Below are 22281 nucleotides of genomic sequence, written 5' to 3' on the forward strand. Positions count from 1 at the left end.
AAAATTACTATTCCCCTAAAGATATAGCAGGCTGAGAACACATTAGGAAACACAAGTGTTTTAAATTCATCTGTAGCTGTGACAGGTCTGCCTGTAGGTTTTTTTTTTTGGTTGTTTTTTTAAAATATATTTAACCTCTTATCCTTAACCTCTGGCTCCAACAGATTCCATGTGACAAACCTTAGTGTGCCCATAGCTAATGTGTAGCTAATGTTGCTCACTGTGTGTGATGCTTAAATGAATGAGAATAAAAGACATACATCACTCAAGGAAAAAAAAAGTGTAGCGAGAGGTTCCACAAGGGTGCAATATGTAAATGAGAGTGGTTTTTGTTGTTGCCTGATTATGTGTGTCCATAGTAACTTATATGAGCAAGTATGTGTGTGCTTTCTGCTGTTATTATGGCCACTACGCTAGATACATGCACTTCTTAATCAGAGTTTAGATACTGCTGATTGGCAGTCTCAAATTCCTGGATATCTTTTTATATCCTTTTTCTGTTTTGTAAAGTTCATTTATCTTCTCCTAGAGATCCTTTAATAATTCTTTTGCTTTCATCATGCCCCCAAGCCCAGAAACTCACTAACGTTTTATAGACATACACTTATTACAAGCAAACAGATCACAGGGGAGGATAGCTACCTTTAGTAGTCATTTAAACCTGTGTGTCAACATGTGTGTGTTATCATGCCAAACGTTTCAGGTTATGTATGATTTTGATTGTTTTCTGTTGTCATTATGATTTATGTTTTTCATATTGTTAAACATCCTGCAAAACAACGTGACAAAACAAAACAAACAACCTGATTTAATTTCTCTAAATCTGAAAGTGGCTATGCAGCGACATTCCCCATCCAAAAATACAGTGGTGTGAAAAAATGTTTGCCACCTTCCTGTTTTTCTGTATGTTTGTCACACTTAAATGTTTCTGATAATTATAAAAATGTAAATATTACACAAAGATAACGCAAGTAAACACAAAATGCAGTTTCTAAATGAAGGTATTTATTATTAAGGGGAAAAAATCCAAAATTATATGGCCCTGTGTGAAAAAGTGATTGTCCCTAAATCTAATAACTTTTTGGACCACCCTTAGCAGCAAACAGCTGCAATCATGTGCAATAACTGGCACTGGGTCTTTTACAGCTGTGGAGAAATTTTGGTACATCTTTGTAGATTTGTTGTAATTCAACCACCTTGGAGGGTTTTTGAACATGACCTGCTGAGAAGCTGTGGCCATGCCACAGCATCTTGTCCTGATGCAGAAAGTGAGCTTCAGCTTAAGATCACGAATAGATGGCTGGAAAATCTCCTTCAGGATGTTTTGGTAGACAGCAGAATCCAGGCTTGAATTTACCAGAGGAAGTCTTCCAGGTCATGAGGCATTAGAAAAGCTCCAGACCATCACACGTTGTCGATGTGCTCTTGGAGTAAAATTGGTATTTTGAGGTTTTGTTCCCTGCACCTTCAGGTCAGGATATGGGGCTTGACTGTCCTCTGCACTTATGTGCCGAATGGCGACACTTATGTGCCGAAAAGCTGTGAGAGCAAATACAGGAATATCAGGTATTAGAATTGGAGGAAGAGACCTAATTTATTTATTTGCAGATGATATAATATTCTTATGACTAATTTGAAAGATAGCATCCCTAATCTCTAAATCAAAATTAATGTTTCTTAATGAGGAAGAAAGAAGAAGGCCCGTTGTGGCCAACCTGTTTAAAACAACTATGGTAGGCTTTAAATACTTCAGGCATCAGGATCACCCCAAACCTCAAGGACATAACCTCAATTAATTATGACCCCCTTGTAGAAGAAGTCACAGAAACGCTAAACTGATGGTTAAATCTAACCAAAATGTTTATGTTATTTCCAAACACTTCCAAATCATTTTCTGACAGTTTAAACAAACTATTTAACCAATTTATTTGGAGTAATAGGAAGGCAAGGCTCCACCTAAAGCTACTTTGTCTGCCCTATGAAAGAAGTCTCCAAGTCCCCCACCTCAGACGGTATTATACGGCTGCCAAACTAACATCAGCCACCCATTATTTTTGCCCAACAACACCTCCAGCCTGGGTCGACATTGAGCAAGAATTTGTTCCAGATCTTCCCTTAAACACTTTTCTATATTCTTCAGACACCGAGATATTAAAAAAGAATACAACAAACCCATTTTTGAAAAACTACAATTATAATTTGGCATGCAACACATAAAAATGTGGGCGATCCTCCAACGCTTTCGCAATTCACTCCTATTTGGGGTAATGAAAAGTTTACTCCTGGTAAAAGTGATGGAGGATTTAAAATGTGGAAAATTGAAGGGATTCAAAAAGTTAAAGATCTATATGCAGACAGCATGTTGCTCACTTTTGGTCAGTTATGTAAAAAATATTTAATACCCCCAAAAGCACTTCCTTAAATACTTACACACATAGCAGACAGGTCTGGCTCAGATTGGCACTCGGCACTGCTGGCTGACTTCCGGCATGATAAGACGTATGTCATCCAGATATGGGCCAGGCCTGTCTATGTAATGACATGCCATATCTGGCTTGATTGTGGTTTGGTTTATGTGGCCCAGGCCCATAGAAGACAGGTGTGGCCCGGATCCGACATCAAGCTGGCACTTCTGACTGACTGGTGTCACGGCAGGGTGTATGTCAACCAGATGTGAGGAAGCACTCAGTTTAGAGAAAGTGTGTGATTGGGTGAATGTGGCATGTTGTATAGAGCACTTTGAGTAATCTGGGAGACTCGAAAAGCACTATATAACAATCAGTCCATTTACTGTGCAAACAGAGTTTTGTCATGTTACTTTTGCACTATTATGTTCTGGCACATGTTGTTATTACATGGCTTGATTGAGGTACACATTAGGCTGACATCTGGGGCCAGAGCTGAAACTGTTCTGGGCCAGCACAGGGCCAGCAGTGTGTCTACAACTGGCGTTGTGCTGGCCCATGTCTGGGCCACATCTGCCAAACCTGATTTGGGCCACCAAAGGGCCGTCATGTGGGCCTTGTGTAAGCAGATTGTGTGGGTCAGATACCAACTTTACTATGTGGGTACAATTGAAAAATTATATGTCATCAAAAATGCAACAGATTCCTGACCTTCCACCATTACAAAAAATACAGGAGGTATGCATTGAGAATACAAAAGGGAAGGCTTTCTTTCTATGTATTATAACTTATTGATGCTTTCCTCAGCCAAAGACTCAGCCATGTTAGATGCATGGAGAAGGGATATCCAAGAGGACTTAGATGACAATGATTGGAACCAGTCTTGCTTAAAAGCACAAAAACAAACAATAAACATGCACTTTACTCTTCTCCGATATAAATATTTTTATAGAACCTATAAAACACTCATCAAGCTCCATCATATGTTCAATCACATTTCAGACATCTCTACTAAATGTTAAGCTGAAAAGGGATCTCTTCTCCATGTGAATGTCCTAAAATCCAGGAATTTTGGAAAGATGCAATCAAATGTCTGTCTGAAATGTTTAAGGTAAAAATCCCTTTAAAAGGTAAACTCTGTGTACTTAGAATGTCCAAGGGAATTTAAGCAACTGGCAAAACAGACTAAATTACTGGACTATGGACTACTTAAAGCCAGAAGAGCCATTGCACTATGTTGGAGGAGTATCGATGCTCCCTCCATGGGACTCTGGAAGAAGGAAATTGCAGACTCTCTAGGCCTGGAAAGGCTAACATATATTGCCAAGGGCAAACAATTGGACTTTATGAATATGTGGAAGCCATACAAGGATATGATAGGGAGTGGAGGTGGAGGCTGTTCATGAGAAAGAAGGAAAGAAGAAGGGTTTGAAGTGTGGATGGGTGTGTCAATGTGAGGGTGTTCAAATATTTGTTTGTATTGTATAAAATAAAATTTCAATAAAAATATATGAAAAAAAAAGATAATTTCTTAGAACTTGCATAAATTGAAAATTATCAACATGTTACATTTTAAGTAATAGAGTGAATTGAGATTAATTCATTAAAATTGGGAATTGTTCATCCAGGAAATATTTGCAGTGCTATGCCTGTTTCCTTTGGCAGCCTCAAGGCTTTTTGAATGATGATGGGACACCTACAGTGGTGTGAAAGAGTGTTTTCCCCCTTCCTGATTTCCTAGTGTTTTGTCACACCTAAATGTTTCAGATCATCAAAAAAATGTAAATAAAAAAAAGTAAATACAAAATGCAGTTTTTAAATGAGCATTTCACTGATTAAGGGAGAAAAGTCTTCCAAACCTACCAGGTCCTGTGTAAAAAAGTAATTGCCCCTCTTTTTAAACAATTAATGGTGATTAACCACTTTTAGAAAGCTGAGTTCAGTTTCACTAAACAAACTCGGGCCTGATTACTGGCAGACCTGTTGAATCAAGAAATAATTTAAATAGAACCTGTCTGACAAAGTGAAGCAGGCTAAAAGATCTAAAAAAGCACAACATCATGCCATCTAAAGCAGTGGTGGCCAACTCCAGGCCTCAAGAGTAGGGATGGGTACCGGCACCGGTTCTGACATAAACGGTAGTAACCAGACCGAAAAGCAGCGCACATTTCGGTGCTTTTTTTTGATGCTTTTTTTCCCTGAGATGTCATACACTTTGGATTCTAGCCAATCATTTTACCTTTCCGAGGATAGTAGGCGGGCCCAGGTACGTACGTTCTTTTAGAGCAGAGCTACAGATTAAAAATGCCCAAGACGAAGCGGTCAAAGTCTGGCTGTACTTCACAGCAAAAGTTGCAAACTCAGCAGCCTGCAACAAGTGCTTTAAGCTGATACTGTGCAAAGGAGGTAACTCCTCGAATCTGATGAAACACCTGGCGACGCATAGCATTTTGTTAAAAGCCGAGAAATGCGCCGTATTTGATAGCTTGCTGCGAGACCTCACACCGTGCACATCTACTGCGGGTGGTTTGCCTGTTATCGGACCCGGAGTTAGCAACATCCCCCAAAAACCCGAAGAGGAGAGTCCTGGCCCCTAGCCCTGCCAGTGTAGCAGAAATGATGACAGATGAATGGCAGCAGCAGCCGTTCTTCTCTGCGTGAGTAGCTTAATGTTGTTCGTGTGTAATTTACGTTGAGTAGGCTGACCACGTTATTAAATTAATGCATGTAAGGTGAACTAGCAAACACCGTCAGAGCTACATGCGGCTGTCTTCTTGTTTGATGGCAGATGCTCCCTTCACCCTGGCCAAAAAGGCTAAAATGACCAAAGAAAAAGTGGGAAACAGTTAAACATGAGAGGTTTTTGGACAAAGTTTGTGTTTTTTCCATTGTTTAAGCACTGCTTCCAGCCAAGAGGGATACCATAAATCCCCTATAGCTGCAGAAAAGGCTAACATTGTTATCTTTTTACAAAAAAACAGCTGAACATGAGAGGTTTTTGGACCAATTTTGTGTTCTCCATTCTTTAAGCACCGGCACCGTTTCAAAAGTACCGGTTTGGTACTGGTATCGTATAAAACCTAAACGATACCCATCCCTACTGAAGAGCCTTGAGGTCCTGCAGGTTTTACATTTGTCCTTGATCCATCACAGCTGATTTAAATGACTAAATTACCTCCTGATCATTCTGGCTTTACTACAGCGCAAGACACTTTAACATCTTACCTACGCTATGTACACTAGCTGTAAATTTCAAGATTGTTCTATTTTATGTTAATTTATACAAAGTATATAACTCACCCACTTGCACATAATGTCCTCTTTGTATATACTCATTCACTGTATATAAAGTTCTCTCTCTCTTTTTTGCACAGTCGAGGAGCGTATCAGGTCACATTTCACTGTGTTGTACTTGTATAACTATGCACATGACAAATTGAATTGAATCTTGAATCTCAGTGCAGTGACTTTGGCAATGGGGGTCATGAACATGGTCCATTTGGACTCAGTGTTCCCGCCAGGTCTGTCCAGCATCCTCTCCCGCGACCTGATCCAACTCACCACCAGGTGGTGATCAATTGATAGCTCAGCCCCTCTCTTTACCCGAATGTCCAGGTCTGGTGATATGATTACAAAAATCAATCATCAACCTGCAGCCTAGGTGTCCTGGTGTCACGTGCACTTATGAACCCTTATATTTGAACACTGTGTTCGTGGTCTATTGCTAACACAAACAGACAGAGGGCAGCCCTGCCTGGTTGACTGTTTTAAATTAAAGGGTTTTGACATGTTATTGTTAGTTAAAACTTGCACTGTCTGGCTTGTATACATGAACCAGATCCATTTGAGAAATGTTTCACCCAGTCCATATTTGGGGAGCACCTGTAAGAGATCCATTCTATTCTATCAAAGGCTTTGCATGCATCTAGTGATAACAGTGGTGTGTCATTATTGTTTTTCTCATATAGGACACGTCTTCTATTATGATAGCCTTGTCTCGTTTTAACAAAACCTTGTTGATCGTCTATTATCAAATTAAGCACATATTTATCCAATCTCCTAGAAAACGCTTTACACAAAATCTTTGTATCACAACCCATAAGACTGATTCCCCTAAGAGGAGCAATCAGAGTCTTATTTGGTTTCAATAAAAGGGTTATTGTAGCTAATCTCAGTAAAGCTGGGAGTATTCTGGATTTATATGACTTCTGATACATGTTTAGAAGTATCAATATTAATTTATTTTTAAATGTTTTATAGAATTCTATTAGAAGTCCAGGCGTTTTACCACTATCCAGATCGTCTATGGCTTCTGTGAGGTCTTTTATTGTTAAAAGGCTATCAAGGATTGTTTTATCCTCTTCTGAGAGGGTTTGGAATTTTAATTGCTCAAGAATTGCATCTTGTGTTTCTCTGTTTCCCATATATTCTGATTTGTATAAAGATTTATAAAACTCTGAAATTTTTGTTTATTTCTAAAGGATCTGTTGTTATAATACCTGATTTGGACTTTATGCTAGTAATGGCTTTTTCTGCTTGCATCTTTTTTATGCAAAGACGCAAGCAGGAAAATAATTGTAGGAAAATAATTCTATAATTTAAATTTTTTAGTCAGTTCAATATTTGTTTCATTTTAACCAACTCCCTTTCCCCAAAACATTCCAGGTCGGAATGTTAACGTTCAAAATGTTTCCTTTAGTTGTCCTCTTCATAAAATAGTATCAGATTGTGTACTTAAGATAGACAAAGTAAGGAAAAAGGAGATGCAGGTTTGCACATACATTCACATACTCACACACACCAGATACAGAACTTGTAAACAATCCCTGATTGAACATTTGCATTTACTTATCAGAAATGCCTCCCCCTTCCCTTGAGCAAAATATTTGGAGGGTGTTAATCCACATCACTGAGGAATAACTAGTCAACGCAACCTCAGTAAAGCCCCATAAATCAGACAGTGTCTACTTATCATATAAAGGTACTAATTTGTTCCATAATAAAATAAAGTTTATCCTTGATAGCAAAAAATAATGACTTAATTAAGGCTCAGCTGTTAGTATAGATCCTAAAACAATTCAGATTAAACTTAGAACAAATATGCGCTTTAAAATGCCCATTTATCTGTCTCTTGTCAATGACTCTGTTGCTAATCAGTTATGTAGGAGCAGGAGCTGTCTCATTAAATGTCTTAAAGGTTAACCTGTTGTTTAAGTAACTTGTCCTTTACGACTTACTGATCATGGGCATCTTCTCATGTGTCCTTTGGCAGATTCTTATAGAATTTTTCAGCTTCTTGAGGTGTTGAGAAAAGGTGGATCTTTCCATCGTACAGGATCCTGGGCCTATAGGGGTTGTGCTGGAATCCATGGAAGGCATTATTATCAATAAGCAGGTTGACAACCTGGTAAAAATCCCCATAGGATCCTAACCATTTCCGCAGACAGATCCTATGCAAATGTGATCTTGTGTAATTTGTTGTTTTCTTGCTTCCCAATATACCAGTTCTTTCTCTTGGAATTTTAAGAAACCAACCAGCACCGCTCTGTTCTGTTTCCCGGGGGCTAGCGTGCAATGTATTCGTTCCAGTGTGAATGACTTGTCAGGCGCTAGCCCCAGCATTTAGGTAGCATGTTGTTAATAAAGTCGAAGAGTGGTTGTTTCCCCTCTGCTTCCTCTCTTATGCCAAACAAGTTCTTTCATTTTACCCGGTTTTCCAAGTCATCTGTTTTGGCTTCAAGAAGTAGGATTCTTCTGATAGCAGAGTTCAGTGATGTTTCTGTTTTTTCAAGTGTGCTTTCTACCTCAACAATGCAAGCCTCAGCCTCCTCGACATGAGCCGCCTGGTTCAATATGTCTCAGATTTGATTTGAACTCATCCAATATTTAAGCTATGCTAGTCATGTCAGCATCTGTGTTGTGCGCTGGATTTGGTGCGGTTGTCTTAGTGCCTGTCTTGCGTCTTCGGGAACGATTTCACATTGTTTGACAGATGAAGCTTTAGACATTTCAATGCTGTATATTCCAAACCACACTAGCAATCCCGCTATGCTGCCGTCTTAAGGCTGGGCCACATGACCCCATCCCTATGGTATATCTTTGTTAATATTGTCATTTAAGCTTATCATCAGATAATGAAGAAATTTTACAGCTGCTCAAAACCTGTCATATCCACCTTAGCCTTCACAAATAGCGTGTTGTCTTTAACGTACAGAGCATTTTGGGGAGTTTGCAGCATATTGTGGGAAATAAAGCAAGGAAATCCAACAGCAACATTGGTCTGGGATTCAGGAGTTGGTTGTTGGAAGCATTTGGTGGTAGGGTCAGGTCTGAAGCTGAGACTCCGATGGTTAGAGGCACCACTTTGGTCCAGAACAGAGAGAGACACAGTCTGTCTGAAAGGCCATGGCAGAAGAGTGTCAAAGTCTCCAGGCATGAGGACTACATAAAGTGACAGGTGAGTACCTCTTCCCTCCCCATCCCCATTCAGATAGGCTTTAATGGCCATCTTGTATCCACTGCGTCCAGTGTAGAATGGCACACTTGTCAGGCATGACAGCTGACCATTGGCCTCTGCTCCACTCCTCTTCCCAAAGTCTTCAATTTTCCAGATCAACTTCCCATCATAAGATGTCGCTTCAAGCTCCTGCAGGTGCTTTTCATTGAGATTAAGTTGAGCAGCATGAAGATGTAGGAGGCCCGAGTGACGCTTTAAGTTCTCCTCCAAGGTTCCTGGTTGAAGAACATAATAAGATCATTTAGCGAAATCCTGAACTATTCTTTACTGTCTAGACACGCCCAATCATTGTTGAATTATTTTACTGTTCATTTAGTTCAGAAAAACAGAGAAATAACCACCAAGGCTGGATTAACCTTTTCAGATTCCAGATTGTGATTATGAAGATAACTGTTGGTTGCAGCCGTAGGATCTTACCTCATTTCTTTTATGTGTTAATGACTTTATCCAGAAAGTTTATAGTAAATGAGCTCAGACTAAACTACATCCATAAAAGTCCATAAAGGGTCCTAATCTGGTGTTTTAAATCATTGTTTCAATTTACGATTAAGAGCGTTTTTCATGTTCTTGAAAACATGAAAGTAAAGAAAGTGGAGAACTGGAACTTTCTCTTAACCTTGTTGAGACAAGTGGTGGATGGTGAAAGATATTATTGGAAGATCGCACCAGACTACTTGACATTGTCTAGCTGCAGTCTCTGTTGCTAAATGAAGACAGCATATTTCATATCTGACCAAGTAACAATTTATTAATACAGGGAAGACACTGTTACATTTACTGTGGTAAAGAGGTCTGAGGTTCAGTTACCTAGATGCTCTCTAAGGGCCTCAACTTCAGACACTTCCTGCATGGCAACATCCAGAGACTTCCTGAGCTGTGCAAGCTCCTCCAGATGAGGACGAAGCCCCCGAGACACCTGCTGGAGGTCCAGCTGGACAGAAGATAGGGTATCCTCTTGCCTTCTAAGAGTTCTCTGATTATACACAGACAGACATGGGTACAGTGGGGTAATTTGTGTGTTTATTTACGTCAAATGTAAATAAAACATTCTCTAAATTTTATGGTAGTTAAAATTAAGAAAGACAGAATATAATCAACAAAAAAGAAAAAAAAATCCAGAAAAAAACATTGTTATCTGGCATCATGGGTAGATAAAATTGGGTATTATCAGCATTGCAGTAAAAATGAATGTTATGCCTTTTAATGAAACTGCCAAAGGGAAGAATGCATAACGTAAACAGAATTGGTCCTAGCGCAGAACCCTGTGAAACGCGTGAAGAGGACTCTCCTTTACATGAACAAATTGGAGTCTAGTACATAGATATGTTTTAAACCACTGTAGTGCAGTGCCTTTAACACCTACAGCATGGTCTAATGAAATATTATGGTCAACAGTATCGAATGCTGCACTGAGCAGGACAAGAAGAGAGATTAGTCCATTTGTAAAGTTCATTAAATCTGTTTCTGTGCTGTGATGAGCTCTGAAACCCGACTGAAACTGTTCAAATAAATAAGTTATGTGTCCAGCAAACTTGCCTGAGTGGAATCTTCTCATTTGTCTTTGAACCTGGTCATGAGTGAAAATGATAGGTGGGGGAGGGTTGCCAGGACTTTCACCCGAAGCTATGGTGCCATGTGGAGGGGGAGGGAGAGAGAGTGCTGTGGCTGTGGATTGCACACTGAGTAGGAGGGTCAGTAGGAGGGTGAGCATTTATGGCAATGTTGAGTCTGTTGAAAAACAGATTCAACTCATCAACTCAGATTAGCTCTGTCCTCACCGCCCTGTCCTCTGTCCTCAAGTCTTGTGACTCCCTCATCTTTAGAGGCCTTCCTCACCCAGAGGGGAAGACCAGTACCATTTAAAGATCCAGTATTGGCTTTCATACAAGAGACCTGGATTAGAGCTCACCAGTTTATCAACACTAGCCCCTATCTTACCTCTAGAGGCTCTATCTGGTATAATAAGAAAATATTAATTGGTAAGAAACCGTTCAGGTGGGAGGCTTGGTTTAGGGCAGGTATCAACCAGGTGGGGGATTTATTTGGGCAAACTGGCATGAAATCATTTGTGGAAATCAGACGAGAATCTAATCTGGATCCAAGGGAAATTTGGAGGTTTTTTCAAGTTAGACACTGTATTAAAGCCATTTTGAACAATAAACCAGACCCTCCATCTAGTATTCAGGAGGTGTTTGCAGCTCCTGGTATCAATAGAATCAGAGCATCCAAATTCTACGGGATCTTCAGAGAGGCGCACTCTCCCAATTTGGAGGGGCTGAGGCAGTGCTGGGAGAAGGATCTGGGAATTCAGATTTCAGGGGATAGATGGAAGAAGCTGGCTTCATCATGGTATGTTTGCTCACAAGAAGCACAACCTCAGCTTATCCAATACAAGTTGCTTCACAGAAATTACTGGATCAGGTTGAAGGTTGCTGACAATGACACCTGCTGGAAATGTCAGGAGGAAGCCGGGACCCTAGTTCATATGTTGTATGGATGCCGGAAAAATGATTATTTGTGGGATGGGATCATTAAGCTTGTGAATGATCTTTTTAATCTTCACCTTTCTAAGTCTCCAGCTTTGTGTGTCCTGGGTCTGTTACCTGACAGCAGTATTATCACTAGAAGACAGAGACTATGGGTGCGTTTGGCTTTCATAACAGGCTGCAGGATAAGGCACTGGAAGTCATCCAGCCCCTGTTGTTTCAGGGAATGGTCTGAACAAATGTCCAGGATGGCATTATATGAACAGGTTACGTACAGAGTTAAGGGGAGAGGAGATATTTTTGATCAGGTTTGGGGTCCCTTTTTGTTGTACATCGACAATGTCTCTTAGATAATGTGATACGTTTTTTTCTTTTCTTATTTTGTTTCCCTTATGTCGTTGTCATTGTTGTTGTTGTTCTTTTTCTTTGACAGCCAGTAGAGGAAAGAAATTGGTCAAGGTCGAGTTTAGTTTCCAGGCACCTGGGTCTTCTGCCCCTTTTGTTCTTGTTTTTGCTGGTGTTTCCCAGTAGGCGGTTTCTTATTTTGTTTCTCCTGGGTTTTTTTTTCTTTTTTCTTTTGGTTTTCTTTAGCTATTGTTGGCTCTTATTTGTTTGTTGCTGTTAAGAAATGGACGGAGAACTGACAATATTATTACTCCCGTTGTATATGTGTATATGTTTCTGTCCATCCAAAACATGAATAACAAAAAAAGAAGATAGTAGCCATCCAAAATTCTACTTCTCTTTCTTCTGAAAGACTAATTATTATTATTATTATTATTATTATTATTATTATTATTATTATTATTATTATTATTATTATTATTTCCAATGTAGGTGAACTGAGAGTTAAAACTGAGTATGCTTAACATGTTCTATTAATTTGAATTGTTCTACTCAATTCAATTTTAGTTATATAGTGCTAAATCACAACAGTCACCTCAAGGTGCTTAATATTGTAAGCTTTACCTTACAAAACTTCATTATTCAAAAACTAAATTGCATAGGATTTTTCCTTCCATTAGTCCAATATGCGATGGTTATAAACTTGGAGAAGGCTCTCTTACCCATTTATTCTGGACTTGTCCCAAATTGCATAACTATTGGTTAAATGTTTTTCTGATATGTACAACTGCACATTAGAGCCACCCAATAACTGCATTATTTGGATCCTCCTCTTCCCTTTTACACCTCAGCTCTGCTGCACAAACTACAATTCTGTTTGGAATTGCTAAGAAGATTATCTTGGCTCTCTGGAAGTCTGACATTGTACCTCGTGGCTAGCAGAACTGATTGCTCTACTGCATATGGAGAGAATTAGGTATACATTAGAGGACAAACTTAGTACGTTTTTTAATGTGCGGCAGCCATTTTTAGATCATGTATTAAAACAAAGTCTTCTTTGATCAGTAATTCAGTCTACCACCCTAGTGTTTTATTTTTGTATCTTGCCAGTGTTGAAGTAGTATCTTTGTTGATGCAGTGTAATTTTTCGCCTTTTGTTTTTTTGTCCTTGCTGTTGTGTTGTCTGTTTTTTTTCTTTATATCAAAAATCTTATAAACATATATTTTTTTAAAAATGTGCTAATTTTATTGCAGTCAAAAGGTACATGTCAAATGTATTCAAACTCTTGAAGTTCTGATAAGCTTCAACTTAAAAAATTTTTTAGGTTCTGGTAACTTTTGGGGGTTTACAGTATAGTTGAACTTTAAGGGGCCTGTTTTGGGTTTAACCTCTTTGGGTTTAACTTCCAGTGTCCGCTGTTTTAAAGTGAATCTGGAAAGTATTTACAGTGCTTCACTTCCCTATATTGTCATGCTACAGCTAGGGATGGGTACCGGTTCTGACATAAACGGTAGTAACCAGAACAAAAAGCAGCGCACATTTCGGTGTTTTATATCGGTGCTTTTTTTTCCTGAGATGTCATACACTTCAGATTCTAGCCAATCATTTTACCTTTCCGAGGATAGTAGGCGGGTCCAGGTACGTACGTTCTTTTAGAGCAGAGCTACAGATTAAAAATGCCCAAGGCGAAGCGGTCAAAAGTCTGGCTGTACTTCACAGCAAAAGATGCAAACTCAGCAGCCTGCAACAAGTGCTTTAAGGTGATATTGTGCAAAGGAGGTAACTCCTCAAATCTGATGAAACACCTGGCGACGCATAGCGTTGTTTTAAAAGCCGAGAAATGCGCCGTACCTACTGCGGGTGGTTTGCCTGTTATCGGACCCGGAGTTAGCAACATCCCCCAAAAACCCGAAGAGGAGAGTCCTGGCCCCTAGCCCTGCCAGTGTAGCAGAAATGATGACGGATGATGATGCAGCAGCAGCCGTTCTTCTCTGTGTGAGTAGCTTAATGTTGTTCGTGTGTAATTTACGTTGAGTAGGCTAACCACGTTATTAAATTAATGCATGTAAGGTGAACTAGCAAACACCATCGTAGTTACATGCGCCTGTTTTCTTGTTTGATGGCAGATACTCCCTTCACCCTGGCCAAAAAGGCTAAAATGACCAAAGAAAAAGTGGGAAACAGTTAAACATGAGAGGTTTTTGGACAAACTTTGTGTTCTCCGTTCTTTAACCACCAGCTCGAGCACCAGCTCGAGCACCGTTTAAGCACCGGCACCGTTTCAAAAGTACTGGTTTGGCACCAGTATTGGATAAAACCTAAACGATACCCATCCCTAGTTACAGCGTCATTAAAAATGGATAAAATTCAATGACAAAGTGAAAAATGTTTGCTTGAAATTTCTGAAATTTAGTAAAAGTAAAAAACAATTGTACATAGGTATACTTTGTACAATTGCTAAATACACTCCCTTGTGTATTTAAGCCCTGTACTGTATTTTAAGAGTAAATCAGTGAAAGTACTGCTACTTTGTTGCAGTACTTTTTGAAGCAATTACAGCCTCAAATCTTTTTGAGTATGATGCAACAAGTCTTTTTTTCTGCAGTTTCTTCTTTGCAGAAAATCTCAAGCTCTATCATGTGGGGAGGAGGGATGGGGAGTGTCAGCGCACCGATCTCTCTAGAGATCTGCAGTCAGGTTCAACCTGATCTGTCAATCAGGTTCGAAGTCTGGTCTCTGGCTGTACCACTCGAGGATATTTACAGAACCGTCTCTGTACATTGCTGCATTCATCTTTCCCTAAATGATGAATAGTTTCCCAATTCCTGCTGTTGAAAAAAATCTCTATAGCATGATACAGCCAACATCATGCTTCACTGTAGGAATGGCATTGGGCATTGAGTCTGAGTCACAGCCCTTTGCAGCATGTCTTCCCCTCTCTCTCACCCTTTGCTTTCCTGTTGATTTTTCACTCTCACTATCAAAAAAGCCAATTAAATGCCTAAAAACTCTATGGGATGTTATATAGACAGTGTATTTCCAAATCATGTCCAATCAGCTGAATTGACCACAGATCAAGCCAGTTGTAGAAACATGATCTGAAAATAGGATGTACCTGAACTCAATTTTAAATGTTATGGTTTTGAATACTCATGTAGGTGTGGTATATTTCTTATTTTCCCTTTTAATAAATTTGCAATAATTTCAAGCAACCTTTTTTTACTTTGTCATTAGGCAGCATTGTGTGTAGGATTTTAATTTTAAAATATCAATTCAGTCCTATTTGGAAAATAGCTGTAATATGACAAAATGTGGAACAGGTGAACTGCTGTGCATAGTTTCCAGATGCACTGTAAGACAGAAACTCAAAGAAGCTCCTCAAAGTTGAAATATAGCCATTACGAAAAAATAAAAGTAAAACTGAAATAAAATTCATCATCCTGACTACAAATATGATAAAAGTAAAGACAGTATAAGGAGAGTTGTCAGATTGTAGCCGTGTTTTAACCTGAGCCATGGAGACCGCATGCTCATGATTGCTGCTCAGCTGCAAAAGTGGTCTGAATTGCTTCTGCAGACCAGTAAGTAGCAAAGTGTCTGTCTGGACCTCCTGCTGCATGAGCAGCGAATCCTCTTGGAAAACTTCCATCTGAGACAGGGAGAGAACAGTCAAAGGTAAACACACAGCTTGTTGTCACATTTATCTTGTCATCTTATACTAAATGAGCTATGCTGGTGAGAAAATCTTGGATATAATCCTTTGAATACTTAATGTAACTTTTTCAAGTAAGAGTTTATTTTTAATAATATACTAAGTTACTTATAAAATCAGAATATTCTAAACTCTCACAAGAAAAGAAAGAAAAATATGTTATTGGAGAAATCTTGATTATTATTGTGAATTATGAGTTTTTCTGAAACGGAGCAGATTTTTTCATTTCACGTGCTATTCTGCAGGAGTCTGCACATTTTAATTCCTTTAATAACTCCTGGACCACTGTCAACATGAGCTCATATGTGAACCTCACCGTCATGCCTCTAACCCAATGACTGCTGTTATATTTGTTGTACAGTATCAATATCATTATGTAAAGTGGAAATACTTGTTTCTCCAGGTGGGTATTGCTCCTCAGGACCAGCAGCATGTGGTGATTGATAGCTTTGTCTTCATGAAGCTTGGCATTCCTTCTTTTACCCTGTGAATCATAGCATAACAGAAAAAAGTCACTTGATCTTAAACGTCCAAGCAACCAATCTCATTATTTCATCAGTTGAACTAACCTGTACAGAGCAGCCAAATTTCTTAAAGCAGCAGTCATTGTTAACTTCAGGACATAACTGTCTATGACTGGTCAGCTGGAAAGCAAGGAAAGCTCATAATCAGGTTACTAGATGACTTTGTGGGAAACTGATTGGTCAGCAATTCTTGGGGTCTGTATGTGTGAATCAGAAACTGTTACATCAGCTTATACTATATATAACTACAGCAACAATGTCCTTTTAATAATTTTCACAATTTTAGACTCTGGTAGCACTATAGTGCTCTTTTTTACTAAGCTGTCCGCTGTTTTGTTTGGCACAACTAAATGATGTATATACTGAATGCAGGGGATGGGATATACATAACTGCCAATTATTTCAGATTGTGCCACTGACGTACAAGAGTTGCTATTTGAATAATGCGGACATATATCTTCTTGGTTAAAGTTGATCTCTTTCCTCACCCCCATCCTTCAGTGATACCCTTCTGGTTTTGTTATGATGTCTGATTTAGTACTAAAACTGAGAAAAACCTGAAACAACCAACCAGCTCTGGTAGAATATTTGTGTACTTCAGCTGGTTGTTTGTTTGAAACAGCAACAGTTAGATGATGGCTGTTCCTGCAGAGCTATGATGTGATTCAGAAGATGAGCTCACCTTGTGTCTGGGGACCTTTTGGGAACAGCCTTCAGGACAGTCTACCTTCACATCTGGACACAAGCTCTGCACATGATCCTATGGAGCACAGAGTCACCACAAAGTCACATCATAAATTTATACTTGTACTGTATTCTAAGAGTAAATTAGTTACACTTCAGGAAGAGAAGCATTCAATTAGATTTTTGCTGTGTATTTTCGTTGGTGAGATAAAGTCCACCCCTGAATTAAAGTGACACATTACAGTGTAGAAAATGAAATCCTTGAGTAATTAGTACCAATCCTGACCTGAGAAAGCTGGACCAAGAACAGCTGGAAAGATCTGGATTACCATTCTCAGTGGTAAAAGAAAAGGTGCAGTTGTTCCTCTTCTGTGCTGTTTCAGTGGACTTTACCTGAATGAGGCTGAGCTGGAACAGCTGCCTGCAGTGTGGGCAGGGTTCCCTGCGGTATGGACAGATGTTGGTCAAGTGTTCTTGCAAGTGCCTCCTTTGTAACACTGCAATGCAGCTTGTATTGGTGCATTGCACCTGCTCATACTGACATGACTTCAGGTGCTCCTGCAGGGAGTGAACAGATTACCTCAGTTGATTACAGTATATTTCTTTTTCCATTAACATGCTACCATCTAGCACTGGTCATTAGTGTTTATTGAATGATGTGTTATGAATGGTGAAACAGAAGCAGTCATGTGTATTCTGAAGTGTGTAAAATGCTTGCTCAGGTACAGAAATGTTGACTGGATAGAACTTTACAGTACAGATAGGCAGTTAGCTAAAATATACTGCAAAAGCAACCCTCTAAAGAAGCTAAAGAATCAGATTATTTTGCAATGGCTGAGCCAAACACTTGCAGTATGCAATTTCATTCATTTATTTCTGAAGACAACGCTATAATTACCAACACCCATGATCAAACATCTACTCAAGACAGCTACAGTAAAGTCCTGGCAAAGGAGCACAAAGAAGGAAACCCTGTATAAAAATGCTTTCAGATACTCATTGCTGAAAGGTTTAAAGTTAATTCAATTCACTTTTATTTATAGTGAAACTCACAACAACAGTTGCCTCAAGGCTTTATATTGTAAAACCTACAGTAATACAATTCTTAACAATGCACTAAAAATAAAATTTTTATTTATGATTTGGTTAATCTGTCCAATTATATTTAAGCCACTAACGAACATAGTGTATAACATTGGCTTTAATTTTGGTTATTCCAATATTTTTGCACCTCGAATTAAAGCTGAAAGACTGCCTCATCTTGACTGTTTGATGTCAAATCTTTTGCGAAGGTATTATCCCATGAATATGGTTTGTTTGCTTCCAACGAAATCAAGGTGGAATCACCTTAAACACCAAACATGACTTCAGCTATTTCATAAACCAAAGAGTGAGACTGCAGTGGCAATGCCCAAAACTTCAATAGTCTTGTTATCAACACTAGCACACAGATTTGAGCTAAAAACACCATTCTCACCTTATTTCTTTTATGCAAAACATGGTGTGTCCTTGTGGGCCAGAGAGTCAATATGCATATTTAGCATGAACATCTAATCTAGTAACCACGAGTTGTTAGACTACAGTTTGCATATATAGAGTTTACCTGCAGATTGTTTAATGTGAAAATAGTCGTGCATGCTGGGGCATTGGTGCAGTACACTTCTAAACTGGAAATTTCACGTTTGCAGCAGTTATCCTGGAAAACCTGCATGGAAAAAAAACACACACAGTCACTTCAATTCAATTTTATTTATATAGCACCAAATTTAAAAAAAACAGTTGCCTCAAGCTGCATTGTAAGGTAAAGACCCTATAATAAAACAGAGAAAACAGAGTTATCGCTTAAAAAACACAGGCTCTTGTGATGTTAGTCTATGTATGCAGAAGATATTGTGTGGTTATTTTAAAAAAAAAAAAAAGACAAATGGATTTAATTTGTTTATTGCAACGATCTGTTTCAATTTGCAAGAGACAGTCTGACCCCACCTCTGTACTATGTGAAAATGTAAATATTACTGTTGCTCCATAACCAGTCTTGACCAGGGAGATGACATCAGGGTATCGATCATGTTTGTTGACTTATAGGGCATTTATTTTGCTATATGAATCTTTTAAATTTGCTTTTTTTGTTTTGTTTTTTAAAAAAAAGGTCAAACATATCAGGTAAAGGTGGGTGCATAGCAACTCATTTTTAACTCATTATTTGAGGCCCACTTCTTTCCAGTAGCAGGACACTTTATTTTCAGTTGTTTCAGTGAGAGACAATCCTATATATTCTTACAATCCTGATTAAATTAAAAATCTTAATAATTAATTTTACTATGAAAATAAATGTTTCGTTTTATATGCTGTCAATTACAGTTCTTGTGAAGAAATTCTGAATCAGTAAAAATTGGTATTGGCATGTCACACTTTACAAAACCGTAAATGGCACAGCTCTAGCTTCTGCAGAAGCTAAAAGTCTGCCTGACAAATTACAGCTGCCCTCTGTCTCACCTCAGTTGGTGTGATCACAGCTTTGTCCACTGGGCAAACTGGGTTGGACGGTGATGAACTCTCCCTGCAACACCAAGCACAATGACCCAACCGTACATTTTTTAAGGAGGACATGTGTTAAAATAAGTGTGTTTTAAGGTAGACTGTGTCAGTAAGGCTATGTCAACCAGCTCAGGTCTTAAATTGACTGAACTTTTTTAAAAGATGGACTGTAAGACCAATATGTTTAACTTGAACAGCTTTTCTTTTAGTGCTTTTCAGTTTCACGTGTGTTTTTTGGGAGACTATATCAACTTTTTTACACGGCTTGTGTCAGTATAAATGTGGTTTTATGTGAACTGTGCCAGTGTGTGCATCTTAAGGTGTACTAGCTCTTACAATAGTCCTTGGAGACAGTGGAAGCAGTAGATGTGACCACAGGAGTTTTGCTGGGGATTGAGCACCACCCCTCTGCAGATTGGACAAACAAATTCCTCCTTCAGCTTCAACACAAACTTTAACCTGTGCCTGATAGAAGCCAGCTCTGAATCCCAGGAGACTGTGGGGCCCGACAACCTCCTTCTGGATTCCTCGGACCCCAGCCTCGACTCTTCGGACCTCAATGAGTAGTTCTCAGAGGGAACGCTTGACTCCTCCGGGGATCCTCCCTGATTTGTATTTGCTGTTGCCATGAGCTTGCAAGAGGCCAGAATAAAGAGCCAGTACAGGTGATTGAAATATAGAAATATGATATAGAAAATTGTGCAGTGCAAAATGGCATCACTACGTAGAAAGAAATCATAATAATCTCAGCATAGTAAGATTCAAGTGACACACTCAGGTATAAAACTGAAAACCTTTCCAAGGGACGTTTATGAAGTAACACGACTTTCTAAATAGTACCACAATTTTTTATTCTTTCATCATTTACGTCTAAGTAATTCTGTGATCCACTATGGGTGCAGCTGCAGGCAGGTGTAACTACAGCTGAGATACTTGCTTCAGTTCTTAGTTTAATTTGCACCATCAACATGAATTAACTAATTAAAATCCTTTTGTTCCCTACCTTAAGCGGTATCCACAGTGGATCATCTGACTCCATCACACCATCACACCCTATGCTTAGCATCCTCCTCTGTCACATCAACCCTCTGCATATCCATCCATGAATCTTCTCTGTGGTCTTCCTCTTTTTGTCCTGCCTGGCAGGTCTATATTCAAAACCCACTGTCTCCATTTCTAATATATCCACTACTCCTCTTCTGCACATGCCAGCCTTGTATCTCTAACTTTGTTTCCAAACCACTCAACCTCAGGTCACACTACCATTTTGTAAATCTTTCCTTTCGCTTTCATTGGTATCACTGTCACTGGTTTTGAAACTCACTATCTCTGACACCATAACATGCTTTCCCCCAAAGTCTGTAGCATATATAGTAATACATGTAAAAATAAAAACTATAGGCAGAGCTTTAATAACAAATCCAACTTCTACAACGCATTAGGAAATCATAACTAAAAGTTAAGTATTTCGGATCAATCATCCCGTTATCATCAAAAGAACAAGACAGCGTTTCTAGGTGTGTGCGCACAGTTACAGCACACAGTGGGGCGTCATACACAGCACATGCTAATGATAGGTACACGTGAACTTTATCTTTGCCGCTACTATGCTGCTATGAAACCGTAAAAACAACGTTGATTGTGCGTTAAATGTATTTAAAGTAAAAGAGACAGAGGTCGTTGTGTGGTCTGTGCTCAGTCTACGGGGGAATCCCCGCTGCTGCGTCTTTCTTTACATTTCAGCTCAAATTAATGCTCCGGAGGCCGTTTTACTTACTGCTATACTTCTCTCAAACAACTTTAAGCACCTTTCGGGTTTTTAACGCGTTTATCCTCTGAAAAGTTTCGAACTCCAGATGTTCCCCCTGAGGACCACGGCTGATTTACTTTCATTTTCCACTGTGAGTCCAAGCTTCAGCGTTTGGTTTTCTTACCTCAGTAAGTGAATCTCTCTGAAGACATTAAAACACTTCAACACAGCGATCCATGCAGTCCCAGCAGATCAATGTTAATGATCGCTATTGATGATCCTGTGATAGGCAGCGCAGCCGTAGCAGCAGAAGAAGGAAACGTTAGTGCAGGAAGTGATTCAACAACCTGCTGCTGCCCGATGCTATAGGCCTATTGCAGCTCACACGAGGTAAGAAAAATCGTTTCATTCAAACTGTAATGAAAGTTGGAAGAAGTACTCAGAACATTTACTCAGATTAAAGTAATCTAGATTGATATGCTACATCACTCCAACGAAATACAGCGTACCTAATGAAGTTGCAGTGCAACTCTAAGGGCTCTTCTCTTGAATCTGTCTGCTGTTACCGTAGGCTATTTTTTTTTTTAACTGTTTAGTGAGATTTTTGTACATTTTTACGCTGGTGACACAGAGCTATACCTGCCACTTAGACCATTTGAACCTGTTGGCTGTCTTTGTGAGATTCAGAACATGAATATCAAATAATTTCCTCCGGCTAAATTTCACCTCAGCGGCTTGATTGTTTCATTAGAGCAAAGAGATCGGATCACATTGCTCTCATGTTGGCACCTTTACGCTGACTCCCAGTGTATTTTATAATTGACTTTAATATTTTATTGGTTATTTTTAAGTACCTGCTCATAGCGACATCCGGAACCTGTTGTTACCCAGTACTAGTAGAGATCTTGAAGGCTCTGAAGGAAATCAGGTCGGCGGAACCCCGACTTAAAACACACCTTTAAGTCAAGGTGTTTAAGATAAGGCCCTCTCTGACTTTTTAATTAGTTTTGAATTGTCTTTTTATTTCTTGCGTTTATTACTTTTGCTTTAATCTGTTGTCTCTGTAAATGTCTTTGTAACATGGACTTTGAAAAGTGCTAAATAAATAAAGCGTTATTATTTTACTAGTCTTATTATTATTAATACTAACAAGAAGAAGAAGAAGAAGAAGAAGAAGAAGATGAATAAAACCAGTCATGGTACAAATATATTTTTTTAATGACATTGGCAAATGGCCTCAGAAGGACATGTCAGGAGCTTCATGTTAACATCAATATTTTTTACCATACTGAAACTCAAAGGACTCTATGATTCTGGTT

At 39.0% G+C, this 22281-nt stretch overlaps 1 protein-coding gene across 1 annotated transcript; it reads right to left on the reverse strand.

The window, feature by feature from the left end:
- Positions 1 to 4619: 4619 nt before the first annotated feature.
- traf5 (Tnf receptor-associated factor 5) lies at positions 4620 to 21241 on the reverse strand. The gene is made up of 11 exons (XM_087841413.1): positions 21147 to 21241; positions 19549 to 19844; positions 19171 to 19234; positions 18278 to 18379; positions 17068 to 17232; positions 16673 to 16750; positions 16036 to 16110; positions 15858 to 15950; positions 15263 to 15403; positions 9730 to 9895; positions 4620 to 9137 (listed from the first exon to the last, which is right to left on the reverse strand). Exons 2-11 carry the CDS (start codon positions 19839 to 19841, stop codon positions 8551 to 8553), a joined length of 1764 nt encoding a protein of 587 aa, XP_087697539.1. The 5' UTR covers positions 19842 to 19844; positions 21147 to 21241; the 3' UTR covers positions 4620 to 8550.
- Between the last annotated feature and the right edge of the window lie 1040 nt (positions 21242 to 22281).

The sequence above is a fragment of the Neolamprologus brichardi genome, chromosome 6 (assembly GCF_056152115.1).
Source record: "Neolamprologus brichardi isolate AB-2024 chromosome 6, ASM5615211v1, whole genome shotgun sequence".
Classification (NCBI taxonomy): Eukaryota; Metazoa; Chordata; class Actinopteri; order Cichliformes; family Cichlidae; genus Neolamprologus; species Neolamprologus brichardi.